The sequence below is a fragment of the Ruditapes philippinarum genome, unplaced genomic scaffold (genome assembly GCF_026571515.1).
Source record: "Ruditapes philippinarum isolate M1 unplaced genomic scaffold, ASM2657151v2 ctg576_1_1_1_1, whole genome shotgun sequence".
Lineage (NCBI taxonomy): Eukaryota > Metazoa > Mollusca > Bivalvia > Venerida > Veneridae > Ruditapes > Ruditapes philippinarum.
The window spans coordinates 88,118-112,764 of NW_026866451.1; the positions used below are offsets into that span (position 1 = coordinate 88,118).

At 32.9% G+C, this 24,647-nt stretch overlaps 2 protein-coding genes across 9 annotated transcripts; both read right to left on the minus strand.

Annotated features, from left to right (window-relative positions):
• Positions 1-3,055: 3,055 nt before the first annotated feature.
• Positions 3,056-14,264, minus strand: LOC132732537 (uncharacterized). Of its 3 annotated transcripts, none has more exons than XM_060719010.1 (4): positions 13,834-14,264; positions 7,432-7,674; positions 6,834-6,918; positions 3,056-6,595 (listed from the first exon to the last, which is right to left on the minus strand). In XM_060719010.1, the coding sequence occupies exons 2-4, from the start codon at positions 7,648-7,650 to the stop codon at positions 3,876-3,878; spliced, it is 3,024 nt and encodes a 1,007-aa protein (XP_060574993.1). In that variant the 5' UTR covers positions 7,651-7,674; positions 13,834-14,264; the 3' UTR covers positions 3,056-3,875. The 3 variants fall into 3 exon arrangements, with proteins under 3 accessions (XP_060574993.1, XP_060574994.1, XP_060574996.1); XM_060719011.1 differs by lacking the exon at positions 13,834-14,264 and adding an exon at positions 9,371-9,786; XM_060719013.1 differs by lacking the exon at positions 13,834-14,264 and adding an exon at positions 9,156-9,278.
• Positions 14,265-16,260: 1,996 nt separating this feature from the next.
• LOC132732534 (uncharacterized) lies at positions 16,261-24,372 on the minus strand. Of its 6 annotated transcripts, none has more exons than XM_060719003.1 (6): positions 23,574-24,372; positions 20,308-20,408; positions 19,538-19,828; positions 19,071-19,184; positions 18,055-18,397; positions 16,261-16,329 (listed from the first exon to the last, which is right to left on the minus strand). In XM_060719003.1, the coding sequence occupies exons 1-5, from the start codon at positions 24,152-24,154 to the stop codon at positions 18,099-18,101; spliced, it is 1,386 nt and encodes a 461-aa protein (XP_060574986.1). In that variant the 5' UTR covers positions 24,155-24,372; the 3' UTR covers positions 16,261-16,329; positions 18,055-18,098. The 6 variants fall into 6 exon arrangements, with proteins under 6 accessions (XP_060574986.1, XP_060574987.1, XP_060574989.1 ...); XM_060719004.1 differs by having other exon boundaries at positions 18,055-18,364; positions 23,574-24,371; XM_060719006.1 differs by having other exon boundaries at positions 18,055-18,298; positions 23,574-24,370.
• Between the last annotated feature and the right edge of the window lie 275 nt (positions 24,373-24,647).

A 24,647-nucleotide genomic window follows, 5' to 3' on the forward strand; every position in this document is an offset into this window, starting at 1 on the left:
ATTATATAATTATGTTTAACTGTATGAGTCATCGTTTTGATGAGAAGACATGTATAATTAAACTGTTTGACATGGTAAATGAATGAAAGTAAATATCAATCTATTTCTAAGCGTAATCTAAAAATATATATTGCCACAGAGTCATATTTAAAAGTATTGTATTATATTATAGTCTCTGATATTGCTTCTACTATACTGTAGGCCTATTTAATCGTATCGATTTATTCAGGGAATAGACATACATGTATACACATACAATTTTATCACAGATATCAACTTGAATATAAATAAAAACACACACATAAATGCACAAAAATAATTAACTTACAGAATTATAGTTTCAACTGAGACACGTGTCTTCTTGACATCGCACTTATCCTAAAACTGAAAATTATTTTTAAGAATATAATATGTTGGATAAGAGTTTCAGACCTTTAGCGCGACATTTAAGATGAAAATTGTCGGCTGATTCCTGAAATATGACGATGCACAATGTTGTTCTCAACCACGGATTTATATTACATTTAATATAAATCCGTGTCTCAACTAACATTAAAATATGTTGAAACGTTGATTCAATGATTCAACTTGTTGTAATAGCTGCTGTATTACAACACCGTTAAGTATGCAATCAAGTTTTGTTAGTTTCAGATCCTTATGCACTTATGAGGCACAGATCAAGCATTTAAAAAAAGTAAAAGGGTCCTATAGCCTCTAGCCAAATGGGAGTATGTGCGTACTAGAATCGGACACTATTTAATTAATATTTGTATAGCATTTACAGCTATTTATGAAGATACCTGGTCATAACATCATACTCGCAATATATAAGTAGGCCTATATATACATGTATACTCCATTTGTCGCACGCGCCTATGTATACCCTCTCTCCATACATTTTCAGGACACCATCGGTAAAGTTCAAGAACGCACGGTGGATGAACTCTATGTTTTGACATTATTTTGTCTCTACTTGCCAAAACATGAATTTTATAGTGTTTGAATAATGATTTCAGAGAATGTTAGATGCTTAATTGATACCCGAAGAAAGAAGCGATAAATGTGAAATATAATTTGTCATAAAAGTAGCAAAATGTACACTTAACAAATTTTATAAGTGTGCATATAAATATCTTATAATGTGAGTCAATATTGGCCCTTTCATGCTAGAATTTTCTATAAATATAGTTGAGAGACATGATATGATATTCCATTAATTTAATTTCACAACAAACACAAATTTAACACAAAAATGCCCGATAGATGTTATTGTACGTACCATGTAAATATTGCAAAATTATTGCATCTGTGATCTCTAGATATTCTTAATCAAGGTAAGCCTACTTTGATTTTAATAACAACATGGCAGTTTGATTTTTGGAGGTCTTGGCTCGTTACTGGGCGATGGTCTGTGGTACTCCACAGGGAAGTTCAGGAAGACTGTTGTCACTAACAAGGTGTTCATTAAATAAATCTCAGCGCCCATCAAAACCAATACGATGAGCTTCAAAATACGGTTTTATCAATGTCTAAAGAACAACATATGATTGCAGTTTCTTCAGGGTGTCTTATAAGAACACGTCCAGAGCGCCAACAATCTTTCTGAACATTTATAAACGACCTCAATGTCATGGAATATCACCAAAATCACTAGACTTGAATGTCACAGACCATATAGTACTAGTATACGGAAATATGATAGAAGCTATACGGGTGAAGTAAACCGCCTCAAAAGAAGTTTTTGTACAGTGTCACAAACCAACGGCTTCGAATATGCGACACTTGTCCAACAGTGAATAAATATCCCCCAATATCATGAAAAAGATTGTGTCACATTCATGCGACAACGCTGCCAGGTTGAAATAAACAGTCATGCAGGGTAGGCATACGATAATTTTCAATGATACATTTATTTTGCGGCAAACTGTATCACATTTATTGGGAATGTTTATTAAATTTGTGTTTCTTGTGAAATTTAATACATGGACTATCTCTTAATTCTCTCAACTGTTTTTATTGAAAATTTCAGCATGATCATACAAAAATTAACACACATGTGAAACTATTTATACTTAAAAGATTTGTTAAGGGTAAACAAAGAAGCATTTTGACTTCTATACAAAATACTAATTAACTATAAGTGTATATATACTTATTGCAAAAAAGCAACAGATGAAAAAGATGTTTTAGGATTTTGGCAAATGAGTAACAATTTTGGATACACCAAAATGAAAAAGATTTTGAGAAATTAAAATAAAAACATTTCTGAGGCATAATGGGCCTTTAACCTTTTTGAACCGAAATTGATTATGCTTTCCCCACCTATATAGAGTCGTATACTGTTGGTGGCTCAATTTTTGTACACACACAGTTTAATAAACTTCAATTGTACTACTCCAAATAGTTGTAAACAAATGCACAAATACATGAAGAACCTGCATGTGCAAAAACAAGCGAGAAGCGCAAAACCACTCGAAAATCCTCTTCAATGTAGGTTTAAATGCCAACCAAAGAGGATATAGTTCAAATGCTTTAATGAATCTGTTCAACTAGGTTAGCCCTTAAACCGTTAAATATCATAAATGGACTTGTACATCTTTAAATCTGGAAAAGTTCTCCTCTTAAATTATACTTGGGAAAAATTTCAAACAACGTAATACCGATCGAACAGTGTAGATCGTGATCTTGGTCTCGCTGTCATCAGGATGGTCGTTGTTTTATACAGGGTGCTTTGAATGCACAGAGCAATGACTTTGAATGTTCACAATTTCTTTTTAAAAACGATATTTTATCAGTTTCAATATTCAATGTTTACCCCTAAATATGTTATCCTAATGATGCATTAATTTATCTCAATTTACTACTTCTGTCTTACCCACTTGGACAATGTGGACGGCTTTCGAAAGAGGCCAAAAAATGAGGACATGTCTTGAAATCATTTCGCTGAAATAGTCCTTGTACATAACTTGAAAAATTGAGCCCTGTCCAGCCAATGGGTTGTAAAGCTTACATATTTTATTGCAAAGAGATTACAGAAATAAAACTTAACAACATGTATCTAAAATAGTTTATTTTACCTTATAAATATTACAGCATTATACATGCATCTTATATGCGAAAACTCATTTGAAAAGTTCTCTGTTAGACATGCAGAAACGTACTTCAAATCGAGCATGGACGAGTACCCGGGTATCCGCGGGTAGGGTTAGTTCTTGTGGGAACCAGAGTCCAAGTTTCGTACCCGATACATGTACCATGATCCTAGAGATACTGTAGATAACGCATCAGCAAAAATGTACAAACTTGCTTATATATTAAGCATTAACTATCGCTAGGTATTAAAACGTAATCGATAACCTGATGACCACGTGATTCGAATTTGTTTAACTTGCTTTGACAGTTTGGAATACAAGAACAAGCGATATAAACGCTTCTTTGGAAAAAAATCACCCGTCTTGAAGTTCAGGAGGTTTTTCATAGATCATATAATTTGGCTTTCAGTTGGTAATTAGAGCTTGGCTATACAAGTCAATATTTGATGCCTGTTCGTGACCTTCTTGCAATGATTTGTCATTGCTAAAATATAAATTTCATTTGTAACATATGAATATGCCTAAATTATCGTTATATAAAATAAGCTGATGCAAATATAAAATAAAGATATCTTTTTGCGTGTACAGTACATGTATATACAAACACGCTGAAAATATAAACGTTTCAAAACATATATGTTTCTACAGTTCTACACTACGGTTCAACAGTCTAATGTATGTGTTAACATAAATAAATATAGGTTACATACTCGTATAGCTACAAAATCAAAGTCATGGAATGCAAGTTCCACTTGTATTTTAATCATACTCTTTAAGTCTGAACTATTCAGTATTTGGCCGCCATCCTCTAATAAACATGGAGATCTTTTGTTGATCGACCAGATTTACGCCACGCAGGCATTCTCTTATACTCAAATCTCCATCTAACACCTCGCTTAATCTAGCTCCGTCCACCCCCATTTCCTTAATGAGATTTATCGTCACTTCTTTAATTCCGATACACAGTAACGCATCCGCAATTTCGTCAACATTCAAGCAATTAAAAGGTTTCTCAAGTGCTTTAATCTTTCCCTTAGATGCTATAAACTCTGGAGAGTTCTTCATCTTATCAATAGCAATTTTCCAGCGACATTTTTCCAACGAGTTTTCTGACTGTTTTTCTTTCTCGTTTGTGTCATCCGTCAAATGCTCGGTTTCAAATTCACAATTACTACAGCTTGAATTTGTAGTAGGAAAACAATCTTCATCAATGAACACTGTATCTTCACATTCTTCAGATATCATTGTTAGTTTATCATCACAACATTCTAGTCTTGGTGTATTTTCATCGTCACATTCCTGAACATTTTCTCCTCCATTGTTAAGATCACTATCATCGTTTTCTACTATGCTATTTTCACAAACAGTTTCATTAACATTCCCCTGATTATCTTCATCTGTCACATGGTTCATGTTACTAAAATCCGTATCGATTTCTGTCACACCGATGCGTCTAACTCTTGTTTTATTTAATGTTTCACTGTCCAAGACATCGTCATTGTCATGAACTTTACAAAGTTCACTGTCCATAGTGTTTTCATTGCACGCACTGTCATCATCACGGATTTCTTCAATTTTTTCTACAGCGTTATTTTCTTTGGACTCTCCAGCTAAATCCACACCTAAAGTGTTTGCCATTTTCTCATTGATTTCATCCAAGTGTTCAACAACATTGTTTGTTGGACTTTCTGATTTATCAATCGGGGAAAATTCACCCGAAGAAGCTTGTCTGTCCATTTCAAGTTTAGAAACAAGTTCCATCAACTTTTGAATATTTTCATAAACAGGACTTGCTTCTTCGCTTGTAGTATCTTCAATATCGTCAATTGTCCCACATACTGGTGACTTTAGAGTTCCCCTTGATTGGTTGAAACAACCCTCAGAAAACGTAAATGTCGAAGGCCGACGAAGCAAAGGCTTTTCTGATTTCTCTTGTGTATTACAGTTTGATACATTTGCAGCTCCTGACAAATCAGATAAAATAGTGTTGGGGTCTTGTATTTTTGGCACAGCATATTCGAACGAATCTGATGATTCTCGTTTAGAGACTGTGTCATCACTAATTGACGATAATGACCCAGACGACACGCCACTTGTACTAGATGACCTTGGTAAAGGAGGAGGCGGCATACCAGGTGCCTGAGTACTCGGTCGCCGTATACCAGATGCCGGTATGTAATCCGGATCTTCAGTATCCATATTAATCTGAGGGGGTAACACCGCATTGACATACGAGTGAATGTTTGTACAAGGGATAGGCGGAGGCATTAGAATACTCTCTGCAGTATTTACTCCAGCTGTGTCTTCATTTGCTTTTTCTTCTTCGACCTCTTCAAAAAATGTACCATTAAATGAGAGTTTGGATCCCCGTCTTGTTGTGTACGTTTTATCAAAAATAGTGTTGTTGTTGCCAGAGTCCCTTTTTCTACCGAAGCCTGTGTCAAACATTGGCACAGTCAGATAATTGTTACCCAGGCAAAAGCTGACACGACCTGCTGTGGACTGACACCTTCCCGGTCGGATGGTGATATCGTCTGAAACATCAACTGAAAAGCCCCGCCGAATTTCATGCCTTGCCTCAATACCTTTCTCGTTATTTGTTCTCAGGATTTCACTAATAGACTCGGGACTTCCGGAAATGGGATCTTTGTTTTCGTTATTCTGTTTGAATGTCTTCATTGTTAGTATGGTGTTGTTGTTGTTAATCAAACTGCTTAGACTTGGAGACGCGGGGTCTACAATTGAGTCTTTTCTAGACCAGAACTCGTCATCATCATCTTCCGTTGTGAAATTATAACATACTTTAATGTTTCTCATATATGTTATTGCTCTTTCGGCACAAATGCTCATTGCATTTCTGTAACAAGAATTCGTCCGTAGCTCATTGTCCATAATAGCAACACGAAAACGTATCGCACAAGATACTGGGATTTCCAAGAGTATGTTTTTCGTGTTAATCAAAGTAGAAGCAATTACGGAGGTTTCTATCTTTGACGATTCTGCTCTCATTAAACCTGTAAATGAACATGGAGTGACCGGAAATCGACCGAACACTAGTTTTATGATCCTTGGTGTCAGTTTGCGTGCGACGATGTCACTCATTTGCATTACTTGTTTATTCGCTTTCCCGCTCTTGTGTGAAATCTGATAAAATATTCCTGTTTGCTCGAAGGGTAGAAGAATTTCACGATCCGACTCATCTCTACACATCAGGAATTTTTCAGTTATATATTTCGGTTTCCTAAATAACCTTGTTCTCTTTTTGGTTTCTCCATAGTAGATTTTCTCCCGCGTTAATATGTCGCCTGGAAGAAAATGGCGTTGTTCATGTTTGAGTTGGGGATCATTACGATCAAGCAGTTGGAGGCCGTTTATTTTCTTTGTTCCACCAATTAAAAATCTGTCTGTATTTGAGTTTGCAACTTCTTCGACTGTTGTAAAGTGCGGTACAGTGTCGTCTGCTTTAATGTTTCCGGTGATTCTTTGTAAAACTGCGAACCAACCTAAATATAGTAGCAAAATAAGTTATTTTTTTAAACAAACTTATGCATGTACAATCAATATCACGTGACGTAGAAACAATACGATTAGAGAAATATCCTGTTATCTTTAACTGTTTTAGTTTCATGATTTGTATGTATCATCGTACAAAGTTAAAGATCTTTTCCGTTAAGACGAATATGACAGATTCAGTGAATAATTATGATAACATTTTGAACATAAATGAAGCAAATATTCTACCTTTATAATCTTCTGGTATCAGGAGGGATTCTCCAACTTCATTATATTTCTCATCCTCTATATGAAGAGACCTCGCCACCACTTTCTGCAAGAAAGAACAAGAAACATTTTAATAAAGTTTTCTAAATAAAAGTGTTTTGAAATTTTTGTTATATTCATAGATTGATCATGGATCATATACACATTTGCCATAAGTTATCAAATTATCAATTAAATTTGTGTTTGCTGGTCTGGTCAGTTGATAATACAAATTAACAAGGGGCAACACATGTCCGGGTTATAATAAAACATACAGTACCATTTTGGTACAAACACATATTGTTGTGTTACATATAATTCAGTTATTTCATATGATTTCATTGTATCATTTACGTGTTTTTTGGTTAATTTGAAATTTACAGTAAGTCAAATACTCAAACATTAAATACAAATCTACAACCATTTTGAAAGTTTTGATTTATAATAAAGAATAAATATTTTTAATCCAAAATTATAGCTCTAATTGTAAGCATTTCTTCAAAATAACTCTTACTTTTACGATGAAATCAGTAGGATATTTTGAAAATATAAACCTATTTTATTAGTTCTAAAAACTTACCTGAATGTTCCGCTTCTTATAAAGCAACAGAGGCTGAGACAGGTCAAAGTTGAATTCGTGAAACGGTATCGGCTGGCATGAGCTGTCGTACTGAGCTACCACAGGTAGCAGATGTGACTCTAGTAGCTCAGGTAAAGTGTACGAACCTTCTTCAAACTTCAAAGTCGGCCTGTCTGTTGCATGAACCAACTCTCCCTGTCCAATGTCAAGCTGATCCATGTCTCGTCATCTAACACATTTACTCTAAAATGTTCAACACAAAATGTTACACATTTACTCCAACATTTTCAACACAAAATGTAACACGTTTACTCTAAAGATGTTCAACCCAAAATGCAACACGTTTACTCTAAAATGTTCAACACAAAATGTAACACGTTTACCCTAAAGATGCTCAACACAAAAATGTAACACGTTTACTCTAAAATGTTCAACACAAAATGTATCACGTTTACTCTAAAGATGTTCAACCCAAAATGCAACACGTTTACTCTAAGCTGTTCAACACAAAATTTAACGCATTTATTTCTAAATGTTCAACAAAATCGTAACACGTTTAAAATAGAAAATCGTAACATAAATTACTCTAAAATGTTCAACACGAAATGATGAGAGTTAAAACAAAATTATGTCTAACAAATGTAATAGTGTTACAATTTCTGTGCATCCAAACAACCTTAATTGAACTTAATTCCTCTCAATAAATGTCAAGTGCAGTAGAATTTGTTTCGAATTCACAAGATTTAATATCTTTATCTATATTTGATACTTCATCCTAAAACTTTATCCGACTTTACACGAGTTATTATCCCGAACTTGCTCGATCATTATTTTAAATAACGCTCCGGCAGACGACGGAATTTCCTGACCTATAAATTATTTACTAGTGATAAGTTGATATATTAAATAGTTTTGTTGTTTCACTTTTCCATACGTCATAGTTTTGTTATAATTGATCTACACCACATGACATATTTTCTATAATTTCCCTTACTTGTTTTTCTTTTTTCTCACTAAATTAAACAATACTGATTTAGCTTCCATATGCCTTATAGGGATTTTTCCTCGTTACTAATAGGAAATAATCATGCATGCGGCTAGAGGAATAAATGTAACGATGACTAATTGATAATACATTTAATTTTGTTTTTGTCTTAATTTTAGATTGAACATTTGTTGTTTTTGGCGGGAAGAATTTTATGAACATGTATATGTACATTGAAATATAAAAACTTGATGTAATATTAAAGAAAACATGCACAATTTAACAGCCGTGTGCAATAATTAATATGTTTCAACATAATCTTTTCTTACGGAATAACATAAGCTTCTAAACAACTTCCAATCAATATTTGATTTTAGTATAATATCTAAACTTCAACTTTGTATTACCATTCAATTATATATGTACGTGTACATCATCTATAATAAAACTACGGTGGCATAGAGGGGACATCAGAAATATTTTATCTATCACGTGCGCACGCGATAGCTACTACGCGCACGTGGTAGATAAAATATTTCTGATGGCCCCTTTATGCCACCGTATAAAACGGTTAAAAGTGGTTTACGCTTAGTTTAATTGGGTGAATCGGTTGCAAACTTGACAAAATGGTGACGGTGCCACAATATATATCTAGTGTGCACTCGAATATATTTTAAGCCCAAATCTCGTTTGTCGTACGCATACATATAGTTTTATCATATCATAGAAGCCCACTTACTTGCACTAAGTCCGACCCAAACACATTTTATAACAATGCAGCCAGTTTGTCAAGTTTGTGTCCCGTTCATGCGACTGGACGAAGAGTCATGTCCATAAATATTAGTTTCTTAAAGAAAATTAACACTAACCGGTATATAATAAACAAATTATATAACGTTTCGTGCTTACAATTGAAATTATAAAGTACACTATACAAAGTTTCAACGAACTTACTTCAAACATATAATTTAATAATTCCGCTTTTCTAATAGTTGTTATCATATATTTCAACAGCGTAGCGTTTAAGATAATTCATATACACTGTATATATCAAGTACACATGATATAAGAACCTAGACGATGTGAATCTTTTTCCTTGAATTTTTTTAACACTTGTTGTTATTATTCATCATCTGCGACTATTCCATTTAATAAGCTGACATTATAAAGTACTAGTGGTTTAACATTTGACATGCCGTCCTTGAATATTTTACACGACAGTTTAAACGATCCGAAAATATGCATGTTAATAAAAGTACGAAATTTTATCTATCCCGCATTTTAGCAAAGGTTCGGCAATATAGATTTTTTTTGTTAATTTGTATTGTATTTATTATTATTTATTGTATACAATGGTAAGTGGATGCTTGACCACACAATGAATGTATGTAGGTGTTTCTGTAAGTTTTGGTTGTTAAGGTACATGTATATACGGAGGGAGTGAGCGAAGTTTCTAGTATGCATACTTATTCTTGTTTCAACTAAGAAATTCATATTTCTTTCCTTCTTTAGAAGTTACAAATATATGTGTTTTATAATATTTAAATAATGGCCATATAATGACCAATGAGTACTGTTCCGGAAATTGTTACATGACACCCAAGTTAAAGTGTTTGAGTATGAAATGATATTAGCTTTAGGGCTTAATGAGCATTTAAGTTAATTTTACTTAATTACAACTTTTATTTTAGAATCATACTTTGTGTATTTCAACTTTCCAGTTAACGTGTTTTACGTTTACGCAATTTTCACGTCACAGTAACGCGTATTTTTCACGTCACATTAACGTGACGTCACTTTTCTCAATGTAATCACGGTGTGTTTAACGACAAACATTTCTCTACGGGTAGCCCGACACATTAAGTTAGTACATGCTTGGCAAGGCAATATGTATGTGAAAGTGTGTATTTCCTGAATATTGCTTATACTAAAGGAAATTAACTTAGATCTTAACTTGAAATAACAAACAGGAAGTCGCTACTTGAACTAAATCTCGATACATGTCGCGCATTCAATAAATAAAAGTTACTGCAACTTATTTTGTTAAGTAGGAACAGTTAATCCTTTAAAGAAAACCAAACTGCAAGAAATTTTGTTGTTGTTGTTGTTGTAAATTCAGCACTCCTACCCCTCCTTACAATTGCAACAATTGTACATGACGAGTAAATTTATTAAATCGGTATTTAGATTGTTGTGTTTATAAGTATTTTAAAGAACAAAGAAAAAACAAGTGTAAGACCTAAATATCCTGTGTTTCGGGTATCCCAACCCTACCTAGTCTTACCCCGCCGATTCTAAAGATTTAAGTTAAAAGGATGGCGACATGATCCTCCGTTATCATGAATGAAATAAAAAAATAAAAGGAATAAAACTCAATCCCTATCCTAACTTACAAAACAAGGATATTATTTGGACTGACTAAACCTTAAGATCAATTTTAGGGTACTTCCCTAATTAACCACGTGAATTTTACCTACAATAAGGGTATTTTTCTGACTATATACAACGTGAACTATACCTACAATTAGATATTTACCTACAATGGTCGGGGTATGTTCCTACTTGACCACGTACGTGAATTTTACCTACAATAAGATAATGGTCTGAATATTTCACTAACAACGTAAATTTGCCAGCAAAAAAAAAAATTCTTAGGTAATTTTAGAACTAACCATGCGAAACATTCAGAAACCGACAATCAGATAATCTTAGGGTGTTTTTATCTTACTTCAGGAACTTTATATGCAATAAAATAATTGTCGGGGTATTTCCCTAAGTAACCACGTGAACTTTACAAACACTCGTATAATGTTGGGCCATTTTTAAGTACTACCATTCCTAGTACTAGTAAGTAACCTCGTGAACTATGCCTATGAGAAGATGCTTTTAAAAAAAATATATATATATTTCGATAATTCACCACGTGTGATCTTATTAACCAGTGATATATACATGTACATGTATCTACAATAAAATAATTGTGTAATAATACTAACATAAACTAGCCATATGGCCAGGTATTGAAGAAATATGATCTTTAAATCTGTTCATAAAATACCCATAGCTTTTGATAGCTATAACTAGAGTCTGTATTACATGTGCACTACATGGTATTCATGTGTAGTCAAAATCTTCCACTTGCAGTCTGCACTAACCACTTTAATAGCGTATTATTGGCATTAATTACAGGCACTCTTCTAAGTACAGCGGACCAAGACGTCTCGTCCAAAAAAAAATCTCAGATACATATCTAGCTTAGACTTTTAATTGGGAAATATATAGAGTAAACTTTAACAGCACTTATCGTTACGTCACACTTACCTCACGAAAATAACTGATATGATGACTTTATTACATATTTTGTTATTAAAATACTAAACAGGGAATCGAAACTATGACTAGACATGAAATAACGAGACACTTTTAACTTGATTACACCATTAATTAAAGTGGATTGGTCTACAACGGGCACATTCTTCTTAAGAATTTCAAATATTGCTAAAAACAATATAAATGTATTATTTTGAAATTCTTATGTTTCTGGAAAACAGAATGTGTATAGAGTTGTAAAGTGTTTTAGTATTAACATATATATGGTGAATAATAATATTTTGTTCTAGAACATTTTATTATCTGCTATATATTCATATATCATGTCAGATTATGTATCCATCATTTACCAACAGCATCTGTGGTTTGTTTCATGTATAATACTGTATACTGTCAACATAATTTTTTACGGTATCACAGATCTTCTATCACAGACCAATTCACTTTAAGGAAAAAAGGGTTAACAAAGTAGACACTCGCTTCGCTATTCCCCCAGCCCCCATTCCCTAAATATTGATCATAAAGATAATGTTTCTTATTATATGTTTTAACTACATGTATCATGTATCAATTTCTATTTTTATTTCTGGTCTTTTAGACTCAGTGATTCCAATACTTAGTATTTTGTGTCAAAGAAAAATTGAATACCGACTAAGTCTGTGTAAACTAGATTAATGACAATATCTTTAAAAAAAGATCAATAGGGTAATGTTGAAAGTAAAACATATTGTCTTTTAAAAAAATTAGTGGCGACATCGCGAATATCTTGTTTTGTACGATATTTGACTTAGTGATGGACGGATATCGGAAAGATAAACTACAAAGCAGCCAAAAAGATGAGTGGTTTCCGACACTTAAGAGTTGTTAAAACGCAAAAGAGATAAAATTATGACACAAAATAGTCATCCAGTGGTAAATAGTTCATTTGTGATTTAATATTTTGCTGTTGGTCTCACTGTTCAAATGTGTTAGTAACGCCATATGCGGAGAACAGTGCCTATTTCACTTTTTTTCGTTATTTAAGACATAAACCCAATTTTGAATTTCCTAAATTATGCAGGACCAAGATGATATTATTTCATTTGCTTTATGCCTGCGAAAACAGGTTCAAATCAAATAAGATAAAGTTTTTTGGGGTTTTTTTTCGGAAAAAGAAAAAAACGTGCGTGCCAATATTTCACATTTATTATTCAAGTTCCAAGAGTTAGACAGCCGTTGCAGAACATTATGCTTAAAACGTATTAAGTGGCAAGTTGGAAAATTTGACACCTTCTCGACCTAGTTTTTCCATGCCTTATTAGAATTTTTAAGTTTGTAATTAATTCGGTTTAAGTGCACGCGTCAAATTTCTTCCTCCGGCTCCAGAAAATGTAAGACGCCTGTATTGTTGGTTTTCTGCACGTGTTTATGACACCCTCACATGCACGTGTAGTTTTCTACATACACTTGATTAAATTTGAAAAGTTAAGCATTTTATAATATAAATCTTACCAATAATATAAAAAAACAAGGTTTGCACATTTGACAATAGACGGAAAAAGCACACATGCACAATATAAACGACAACGGTGCACAAAATTAATACACCACCTCAAATAACTTATATTGTTAATATGCAAATGATGAACATGAATTAACATAAATGAAAAGATTTAAAGAAACATATCTTAAAGATATACTAAGTATATCTTAAAGATATACTTTGCTCAAATTTGATATAAGAAAATATTGATACTAATTGCTACACAGTCTCTTTGATAACGTAATGTTTTGACTTCACACAAAGTAGATATGATTGTTATGTTTAAAATTCTACACATATAAGTGGTCACAATATGAATATACAATGCATAGTGTCATTTAAAATAACTGGAAGTTTTTTTTAAAGAAAAGACCAACTTTACTTGACCTGTAATTGGAAAGGCAGCTTCCCATACATAGTTTATTCATTTAAAAATATCAAAATTAGACATATTCAGTAAGAATTTCATACATTTCAATAAATTTCTGTGATTCAAATATCTTACTCAAGGAAGAGCATAGTATATTATTAAATAAGTAAAAAATATATAGATAAAATGTTATACCTAAAAATTATCCTAAAATCTCCCGAATCACAAGCGTTGAAAATAGTGTCCTCCTTGCAGAGAGAAAAAAAAACAAACACAAGCTTCGCCGACAAAATTCTGTAGACAAGTAATTTATCGAGTTGTTTTGATTTGCAAAATATGCCTCGTTAATACGAGTCCTTTGACATTATTTAAGTTGCATGGCAAACTTTAGGAAACTGTTCACTTTTACAAGTGCTCCAATAAAAGTAGTCCTTCATATCGCGGTCACATTCTTCAATTAGGGGCTATCCATAAAGCGATTATTACTCATGGAACACTTAACGAATTTCCCGAAACTTTGATCTTGTATAAACGATTAGTGTTTAATTGGGCTATAATTTGTGAAAATCTGAACAGGACCCTCTCCGTTCGCGTGAGAGACTGTCCTCGACCATATAGATAGCTCTTTATTTTATGTCTTAATAACAGAATTTTTATTTACTGAAATAAACTCGTGTGACCCATTCTCAAATGTACAACTCTTGTGAATACACTTTCAATGCAATATATGTGTCTAAATTACAACAGTAAAAGTTAAAATCTATAAAATCTATAATAAATTATAATAATAATAATAATAATAATAATAATAATAATAATAATAATAATAATAATAATAATAATAATAATAATAATAATAATAATAATAAATAATAAATAATAATAATAATAATAATGATGACGAAGGCAATGATGGTAACAGCATTTATCATTATTATCATTATTTGCTCTTTTGCAATTAAATAATAACCAAATAATTATAATCGATGTGGTTTTTTTTTTGGGGGGGGGGGACGGGGCGGGGCGGGTTTGCACATTGTTCGGAAAATGTAAAACTTACCACCTAAACCGTTTGATGATAGCTTACGAAAACAAACCATAGATTCCTCGGCCTGTTTATATGTTTATAGCATTGGAGTTGAAACATCTTATGTAACTTTGGAACAAGTTTCCGGCCAGCAGTAATTATAAGTTTTTGTCAGGGACTACTTTTATATGTCCTTTTTTTCACGTGTAGCCCGTAATGCTCGTGCATTGATTATTTAAGTGATTTAAGTGAATTGGTCTATTATTGAAGATCTGCAACACGTTGATAGTATTCAGCATCATACATGAACACAAACTATAAAATAGTCATATATGTATATGTATGCTGTTCGTAACATAATCCGACATGACATGAATTCTGAATATACAGAAGATAATTTAGTGTTCTAGAATTAATATTATTATTATTCATATTATGTTCACAATAGATCACTTTACAACTTTATCAACATTCTGTTTTCCAGAAATATTTCATAAGTCCGAATGATACATTTACACTATTGTTTTTATGAATATTTGAAATACTAATGAAGAATATGGCCATTTAATATAGACCAATCCACTTTAAGTTATTGAGCAGTGCACTATTATTGATATTGCACTGTCCTTTCTTATTTTGTGATACTCATTATCATTATCAATACTCATTTATAAAATAGATATTAGGTGAGCAAAAAAGGGAAAAAATACGTGGTTGTTCACAATGGGTGCTACTAGTATTTCAAATATTTATTTTGTTATGAAACAAGAAATATTTTAATTAATTAAATTTGAATACTGTGGAATAGAGCCAATGTTCTGAATCATGGGCACTTCAATAAAAAGCTATAATTAACACGACTTGTATAACAATTCTGTTTATTTGTAACAAATGAGCCGTGTCATGACAAAACCAACATAATGGGTTTGCGACCAGCATGGATCCAGACCAGCCTGCGCATCCGCGCAGTCTGATCAGGATCCATGCTGTTCGCTATCAGTTTCTCTACTTGTAATAGGGTTGGTAAGCGAACAGCATGGATCCTGATCAGACTGCGCGGATGCGCAGGCTGGTCTGGATCCATGCTGGTCGCAAACGCACTATGTTGGATTGGTCATGACGCGGCTCAAATTTATTTGAACTGTATATACATTCTGTGATTTTCTGCTACATTTTCATGTCAATACAGAGACATTTATAATCTTTTTTATTTGCATAGAAAAAGCATAGCACTTTGTAAAAGTCATTTAAGTACAAAAAAGCAAGTCCATCTGCCAACGGCCTCTTGTTGATGAATCATTTGCTACAGCTCTTAGCTTATATTATTTTATTATTTGAAGAACTTTAATTTGAAGAACATTAATAATACTACCGGACACACCCTGACCAACAACGTCCAACGTTTAAGAATACAGATATTTTGGATCGCTTATTTGTTTCTAGTTTTTTATTTTTTAATCCAATATGCATGTAGATCTGCAGCAGATTGTTTTCTGTCGTTTCTGTTAAAACTGCCTGGAACCCTTAACATATCTATGTTCATGTTTCTTTAATTGTTCTATAAATATTTTGTTTTCCCTTTTTTGGTAGGGCACGCTAGAGTTTCTCCAAAAATTCGTCTTTTCTCGATAAACAGATCAAGTCATTATGTTTTCTCAAAAATGCTGAAAAATGCAAAACAAACAAGCATCATTTAATATTGAACAAATTTGATAACTAAACTTGCCATGTTCGTTCCTTTTATCCCTACCAATACGTATATACATAAAAAGAATTTGAAAGGTCTTTAAAGGCCCATTAACCCCCCAGAAATACTTTTTATTTTTATATCTCAAAAACATTTTATTTTTGGTCTTTTGTTATAGTTTCCAGAAAGTTACTGATTAGCCAATTACCTGAAGCATCTTTTGCTTCTGTTGCTTTTATGCAATAAGTACTGTTATAGTGTTTAATTATTTTGTATGGAAGTTAAAATACTAGAGCGCTACTTTTATTAGGTGAAAAGCATCTATAACATACTCTTAAACGATTATTTAAACGTTTTAATTGTCATATTTTCCTTTTCTGAAAAATGAAATATTTGTTCGTTAAGCCCAACGGTACTTTACTTGGAAAAATAAAGTAACAATACTTTAAGTTAATAACATCAGAAGAAGAGTATTTCTTTTGGTAAAGACCTTAAAGTTAGTATTAAAACAATGACAATACGGTTGCAGCAATAAAAAAGCCATGTTGTTAGAATCTTGTCAAGAAATTGAATGGTAAATAAGTATAATTACTTTATAAAAGTCAATTTGGTACAAGAATAAGGTTATGATCATTTAGTTAATTTGTATTGTAATAAGATTGTTGGAAAAAAATATCATATATATAGAGGATATTTGTTTAGTTCAGTGTAAGATCGGAATATATTTCACCGAGTGAGCACCAAAAGGTATATTTCACGAGTGGCGCAGCCACGAGTGAAATATGAACTTTTGGTGTTCACAATGTGAAATATATTTCAATCTTACACTAAACTTAACAAATTTTCTTTTTATTACATGCAAAGAAACGATTTAAAAAGACATTAAACCTAATACTGAATGAAAAGCGCGCCAAATAATAATACAACGTGACGTCATTTGCGACGTCACGTCATTAAGTTGGTACCCAGTACTGTGCACGCTGGTATTTCACTGAAACAACGTAAGGGGCTTAAATTCAAAACAGTGAAATTATCAAAGTGGTAATTTCACTGTTTCAAACAGTGAAATTACCAGTTTTATATCACTGATATATAGAGGATATTTGTTTAGTTCAGTGTAAGATCGGAATATATTTCACCGAGTGAGCACCAAAAGGTATATTTCACGAGTGGCGCAGCCACGAGTGAAATATGAACTTTTGGTGTTCACGAGGTGAAATATATTTCGATCTTACATTTAACTAAACAAATTTTCTTTTTATTATATGCAAAGAAACATTTAAAAAGACATTTTAACCTAGTACTAAATGAAAAGGGCGCCAAATAATAATAAAACGTGACGTCATTTACGACGTCACGTCATTAAGTTGGTTTCCAGTACTGTGAACGCTTGTATTTCACTGAAACAACGTACTGGGCTCAAATACTCAAAAACGTGAAATTATCAAACCGATAAGTTCACTGTTTCAAACAGTGAAATTACCAGTTTTTAACTCACTGATATATTTCTATAAACCACCGAAAAGCATTTAATAAATTTCTATAAACCACCGAAAAGCATGTAATAAAAAGGGATAATTGCTCTTTAATCAGTGCCCTACCAAGGATAAAAGTACTGTTGTGAAAATATTACACGATTATAATTTATTGAAATATCTTAATTGTAAATATTTAAAGTAAGGAACTTTGTGTTCTATATTACCATCTGTTAAGTATTGGCACATCTGATGACACTATGTATTTGTGTCAGTGTAAGTGTGGTGTATGGGCGGGTCTCCGGGGAGGTAATGGTGATGTATGGGCGGATCTCCAGGGAGGTAATGGTGATGTATGGGCGGATCTTCGGGGAGGTAAAGGCGGGTCAGCGGCATTGCTACGACTGGTACCAGACATGTCAACATACCCCTCCAGTTCTGTAACAGACATATCAACATAGCCCTCAAGTTCTGTAACAGACATATCAACATAGCCCTCAAGTTCTGTAACAGACATATCAACATACCCCTCCAGTTCTGTAACAGACATATAAACATAGCCCTCAAGTTCTGTAAGAAACAGACATATCAACATAGCCCTCAAGTTCTGTAACAGATTAACATTGATCTGACATTGACCCGACATTGTTACTAGCTCTATGAAAATGTCAGCAAATGATGTTGTAATAAACATTGTTCAAAATGTAAATGGCATCAAAAAATTTTGACTTAAAGGAGCTCCACTGAGGTTAAAAAAGCTTGTAAACATTAAATGTGAAATTCTTGTATAAATCAAATGATGGACTTAAAATGGAAAAAAAAAGAAATCTGCCAAATAGACAGAATATTATAAAGAAATACACTCAGAGTTAAATTAAAAATCAATTTTTGCAAGTTGTTTAGCCTGGCGAGTGAAAAGCCTTGCAACGATAATAATTATTGTTCTGAAAAACGGATTGAGGGAATTATCTGGAGTTATGCGCACAAGTTATTGCTCCAGACCTGCATCTATTGGTACACAAATCTAGAGAAAATATTTCAAGTCTCTCATGTAAAAAACAAACATCAGTGGAGTCCCTTTAATGTACTTTAAATAAAAATTAGAAACAATATGAATTAATTCTTACCTAGCATTCATTACCTAATGATATAATAACAGAACGAGCATAAAGTTACTTGGCAGATTGTTAGATAATTCAATTTTTCATCACAGAGAATACATGTTTAGAATACATTAACTTACCGTCTGTACATCTTTTTGGTATTGGTATTAAATAGTCATCATCATCATCACCACTGTTATCAGAATTCTCCGGCACGGGTGGTTCTTGACGTCGACGGCACTGAACACGTGACCCTTAAATGGAAAAGTATATATACCGGGTATAGTTGATAAGACATAAGTAATTATGTGATAAAGTTTTGTTTTACATCACGTGGCAAAGAAATTTAGTAATAAAAAAAACCCTAAAAACAATAAACAGGGATTTAAGAAAATATTGATTTTAGAAAAGTCAATTTTTTTAGTACTCACTTCTACAAATAGAAAGCAAAATGGTCTTTACTTTATATAATTATGTTTAACTACAAACCAAACTAAAATTTCTAAAAGTAAATAAATAAATAAATACAAATTGATTAAAAATAACGAAATAAATATGATTAAAACTAAAGCAATAATAAATAAGCAATAATAAATAAACTATAAACCGGCTAAAGGGAGACGTTTCATCTCTGGGTTCACGGCAAAATCGAGACACAATGATTCCTTGACGACACGGCACGCTTCCGTAGCACTCCTTTCAGTGACAAGAGACCCGTAGATTGTGCGCACGTGACTCTCGCACACATTCACCAATAACTTTCCAACCTCTTCATTATCTATAGGTATCACAACAACAGATTCTCTGGGTACACGTGCACTATTCCCAGCGTCTATTGCCGGCATGTGGTGTCCAACTAGGGCACGCTGCATAACCATTCGAGTCAGCCTTGCGGATGCTTAAAACAAGACATTGTGTGACAAAATATACATGAATTCTTTTAGCAACAACAATTATCATGAAATGCATTAAATCTTTTAAAATCTAATTTGTTTGTGGATTTCTTTTTCTGTTTGTTTGTTTTGTTTGGGCCATATGGCGCCGAAACAGGAACGATTATTTTGGCTAACCAACTATAAAGCAACTTCAGGAGTAAAAAACACCTCACATTCTGGAGCTAAGCAGCAAGGTCTATTTGAAAGACCCTAAGCTAAGATATCCATAAACTGAAATAATTCGAAACCATTAAATCGCCCCCACCCCCCTTCGATCACGCAGGCTGCAATTTTGTTGCCTCAACCCTTGAAGGCAACCGCTCAACCACGGTGGGGAGTGTGGATTTCAATTTTTATAGTCCCACACTGCATGTATATGCACAAAGGTAACATACGCAATGATGACCTAAATTACTCGAAACTGTATGAATTAATATTATACCAGTAACTGATCCGGGCTTTCGGTGCCCTGTTAATACTTCCGCATAAAATTTCTGCTTTATTTCATTGCTGATGAACCTCACATCCAGTGGCAGTCCATATCTAATATAGAAAAAAATCAGTGTTAAAGAAACATTTGTTTTTTGAAATATGCAATATACCTTTTTAAAAATAGTTTTAACCTTAGATCTGCTTAATTTATATAATAGATTTGCCCAATTTTATTTTGGAACATCTGCACAAAGTATATAAAAATGCAGAAATTGAGCTACCAACATAAAGGCTCGGGCACGACTGTGTGGATGTGCAGACTGGCATGGCTCTATACTGGTGTCAAAGGCTGATCACTTCCGGTTCCGACAGGTTAAGGGTTTTATCTGTTTATGATCAATGTAAAGTTATAATAGTTTGTAGCTGTAATAATCTTGTAGCTATATTTCAGGAAGTATTTCAACAAGGATGAAAAGAAATGTTTGTTTTTGTATTTTCTTTTTTATATTGTGTTTCCGTGTTTTTATAAAACTATTGATAATCGCGTTGACATGGTAACGTGGTTCATAAACATTTATTCAAATTGCAAGACGTCTTTCAGATTACCATAGTCAGAAATATTTTAAATACATGTGTTTTTGTGTGCGTTATGCGTGTGCGTGTGTGTGATTTTTTTCTTCAATTTAATTAATTAATTAATTTTTACTTGTTTTTATTTTGATTTTGGTTAAACATATTTGTTCGTACTTTGTTACGACTTATTATTCTTTTAAAACACGTTAAAATTTTCACATAAATACTTTTCTTTTGACTAACACGATATAGATGACACAAAGTTTCAAAATGTATTGTAAACGACACTCAAATAAAACGTGAAACATAAATATTAAAAGAAGTAAACAAATATTTTCCTTGATGGAATGATAAAAAAAGAAAAAAAGTTTAAAGGCACATTATGCCTCATGAAATGCTATCATTTTTATTTCTCAAAAACTTATTATTTTTCATATCTTAAAAAATTGTTACAGTTTCCAAAAACATAATCATTTTTCATATAGATGAACTATTTTTGCTTCTGTTGCTATGTTGGCAATTGGTATAATAATAGTGCCTTAAAAGAACTCAACTGAGGTTTATAAGCCTAAAAACATAAAATTATTATTTTTTACATAGATAAACATTAGCACCTAAAACAGAAATATAAATAAAATATAACCGAGAAATATACAAGAAGTACATTGAAAATCATATGTTTGTGCTATTCTCAGTCCGATTTGAGTGAAAAGCGTTTAAATGCTTTTCAATTTTAGGTCATTTTTCACTATTATATAATAAATATTCTGGAAAAACGGAGCGAGCTAATGATCTGCAATTTTGCACAGAAGTTATTAGTTTAAATGTTCATCAAATGAAGTAATAATCTCAAAAATTATTTCCAGTCCCATCATGTCAAAAAACCTCAGTGGAGACCCTTTAATATTTTGTATGGAAGTCAAAATACTACTTTGTTTACATTTTGCTACCTTTACCACACACAACTGTATGTTCAACACTATTTTCGTCAGTTGTTAAACATGTAACATGCTCTTTATCCATTATTAAAAATTATAAAACACATGTTTGACATTTCTGAAGATTTTTTTTTGTTTTTAGGCATAATGTGCCTTTAAATTTATATCTGTATAAAAAAACTAATATCATTAATTTTTGGCTGTGGAAAATACCACAAAAAACTTTAAAAAAAATTCATATACAAGTCAGATGAAACTACAGCATGTCACGTGATACAATTCAAAATCGATGTAAAATTGACAGTTTCAGGTTGTAATGAGAAATCATTGATTTATTTTAAAATCAAACACGATTGGATATCCTTGCGAAACAATAATATAAAGACATTTGTTTTCAACGCCAATAAACAATGGTTAAAAAAAAGTTTTTATGTGCTGAGTAACACCAACATTTCTAATTAATCATAATGAAATAAGATACATGATCAATGCCGACAATGACTATCTTCTTTTTTTGTTTGTAATTATAACACGAAAAAAGTGACCGCCTCCGTGGTCGAGGGGTTAGAGTCGATGACTTCTTATCCAGTTACCTCTCTGGCTAGGGCTCGATCCCCAGGAGATGCTTTGGTAGTTTAGCGAGGAGGAAGGTAGTCTAGTACTGGTGTAACTCTCCAGGAACGATGGTTAGAAAACTACCCGCCTATATGACTGAAATACTGTTGGAAAAAGGCGTAACATGAAACAAACAAACAATAACACGAAAAATCGGTGTTATCATTTAATAACACGAAATGTCGGTGTCATTTTAACACGAAAAATTGGTGTCATTTTTAGACGAAAAATGTTTGTCATTATAACACGAAAGGTCTATGATATAGAATACATAGCACCTTCTTATTTTTTGGGAACATGTTCTTATATATCTGTTTCTTAACCATTAACTTACTGGAACCGGAAGTGAGTAGCCTTTGCCACCAGTATAGAGCCAGGCTGGCCTCCATGTCCACGCAGAAGCCGTCCGGTAAGCTCAATAGGTAGAGCCATGGACTGTGAATCGGGCGACCGGGGTTCGATTAATGAACGGGCAATTCACTTCCGTTGTGACTTACTAGTATAATGAAAAAATCCTTTCTACGGTCATTTTCACTGTACCTCTGCTCTTGCATGTACAGAAGTAATAAGTTCCTTGCGAAAGTGAAGGCAACTAGTACTGGTAAACTGCTTGACAGCCTGCCCAGGAACGACGAGGTGGCTGTACTGTGCTTTGGTAATTTCAATGTGGCTTACTGCCGTGATTTGGAGTGAAAACTGCCAACACCACCACCACCACCATGCAGTCTGACCAGGCTCGATACAGTTTGTAGATCTATTTTTGTATTTTGCTGTCGAAATCCCTGAGCCTTTTGATGGAATCGTCCAAAATCAAAACTGAGCAAATCCATTAAATAAAGGGTAAAAGGTAAAGATTAAGATTTCAGATTTATTTTGCTAGTGCAAAGATTACGTAACACTTTAAATGTAATAAAAAATAATAATTGATCAATTCTTGATTATATGAGCCGTAAATTATACAATAAACAATTATATGAGCCGTACAATAAATAATTGGCAATTTCTTCATAAATTATTTGCGTTCCATATGGAAAGAAATACACATTTATAATTCGATTAATTTAACGGAGCTGCTTTTTATCATGGACTTTAATTTCTAATGTTATTTTGTCTTAAATATAAACATATTTATATGTATACATCAACAAACCTTTCTATTGCTGTTTTTATGGTGTACATTTTGCGGTCGGCTATTGTGTGGAATTTTCCCTTTTTATTAAAAGGTATTGCAGCAACTTTGTTCTTTTTAGAATGTTCAAACTGAATAACAAGCTCATCTGGTTCCTTTACGAACCCGGTTATGGAGCCAGGTATCACCCTCTCCAATTCTATTTTCGTCCCTTTATCTAATTTTACAGTTTTACCTGTATGTGCCTTTACCGTTAACTTTTCTCCAAGTTCTGCATAGCCTGGAAATATATCTACAAGTTCTTTTACAGTGTTCACGGTAGTGATCCTTTTCATCACGTGCACTTTACCGTCATAACTGTGTGGCAAGAAAAATTCCTGGTTGTCTGAGGTAGGGACTGCACTATCTTCTGAATCCCAGTGTATGAAATAGGCACCAATTTTGTGTAAAAATATCTCTTTGTTGAGAATGAGGATATCTCCGCTAACAAATTTTTCCGTTTCATTTCGAGGAAGGTAACTCTCTGTCAGTCTTACAACACGCGGTAAATCAAACTTGTCCTTCACTTTATCCAGACGGTAACTCTCCTTCGACCACTGCATTTCTCCTTTGGTTTGATGATTTAGTCGAGAATTATAACTTTACACCACTTACTCACTCTTACAATGATTCAAATCGTTTAAATAAATGAGTCTTTGAACATAATTATTATATTGAAGTCATCATACGTAAAAAACGCGAATTATTCATAAGTCTATTAACAATTAAACTTATAATAGACAGCAACGTCATATTCGTTTAAAAAAGTTTTAAATGAAAACTTCCTGGGTCACACTTCGAAATGTAAATGTTACTACCTCATACTTACATGTGCACCCATTCACCAAGTTGCATTTGTGAAATTCAAACCTTATGCTGATTTATATGGGAAAACTATTTTCATTTAAAATAGTCTTTGTGCGCTGTCTTAAACATAATAGTGTATGAATATTAACACTGTATTACAAAACAAACATTGACGAAAAGCACGGGAAAATGGGAATAGTCAGGACATGTTAAAGGTACTCCACTCGTTTTTTTCTACAATAAACATTT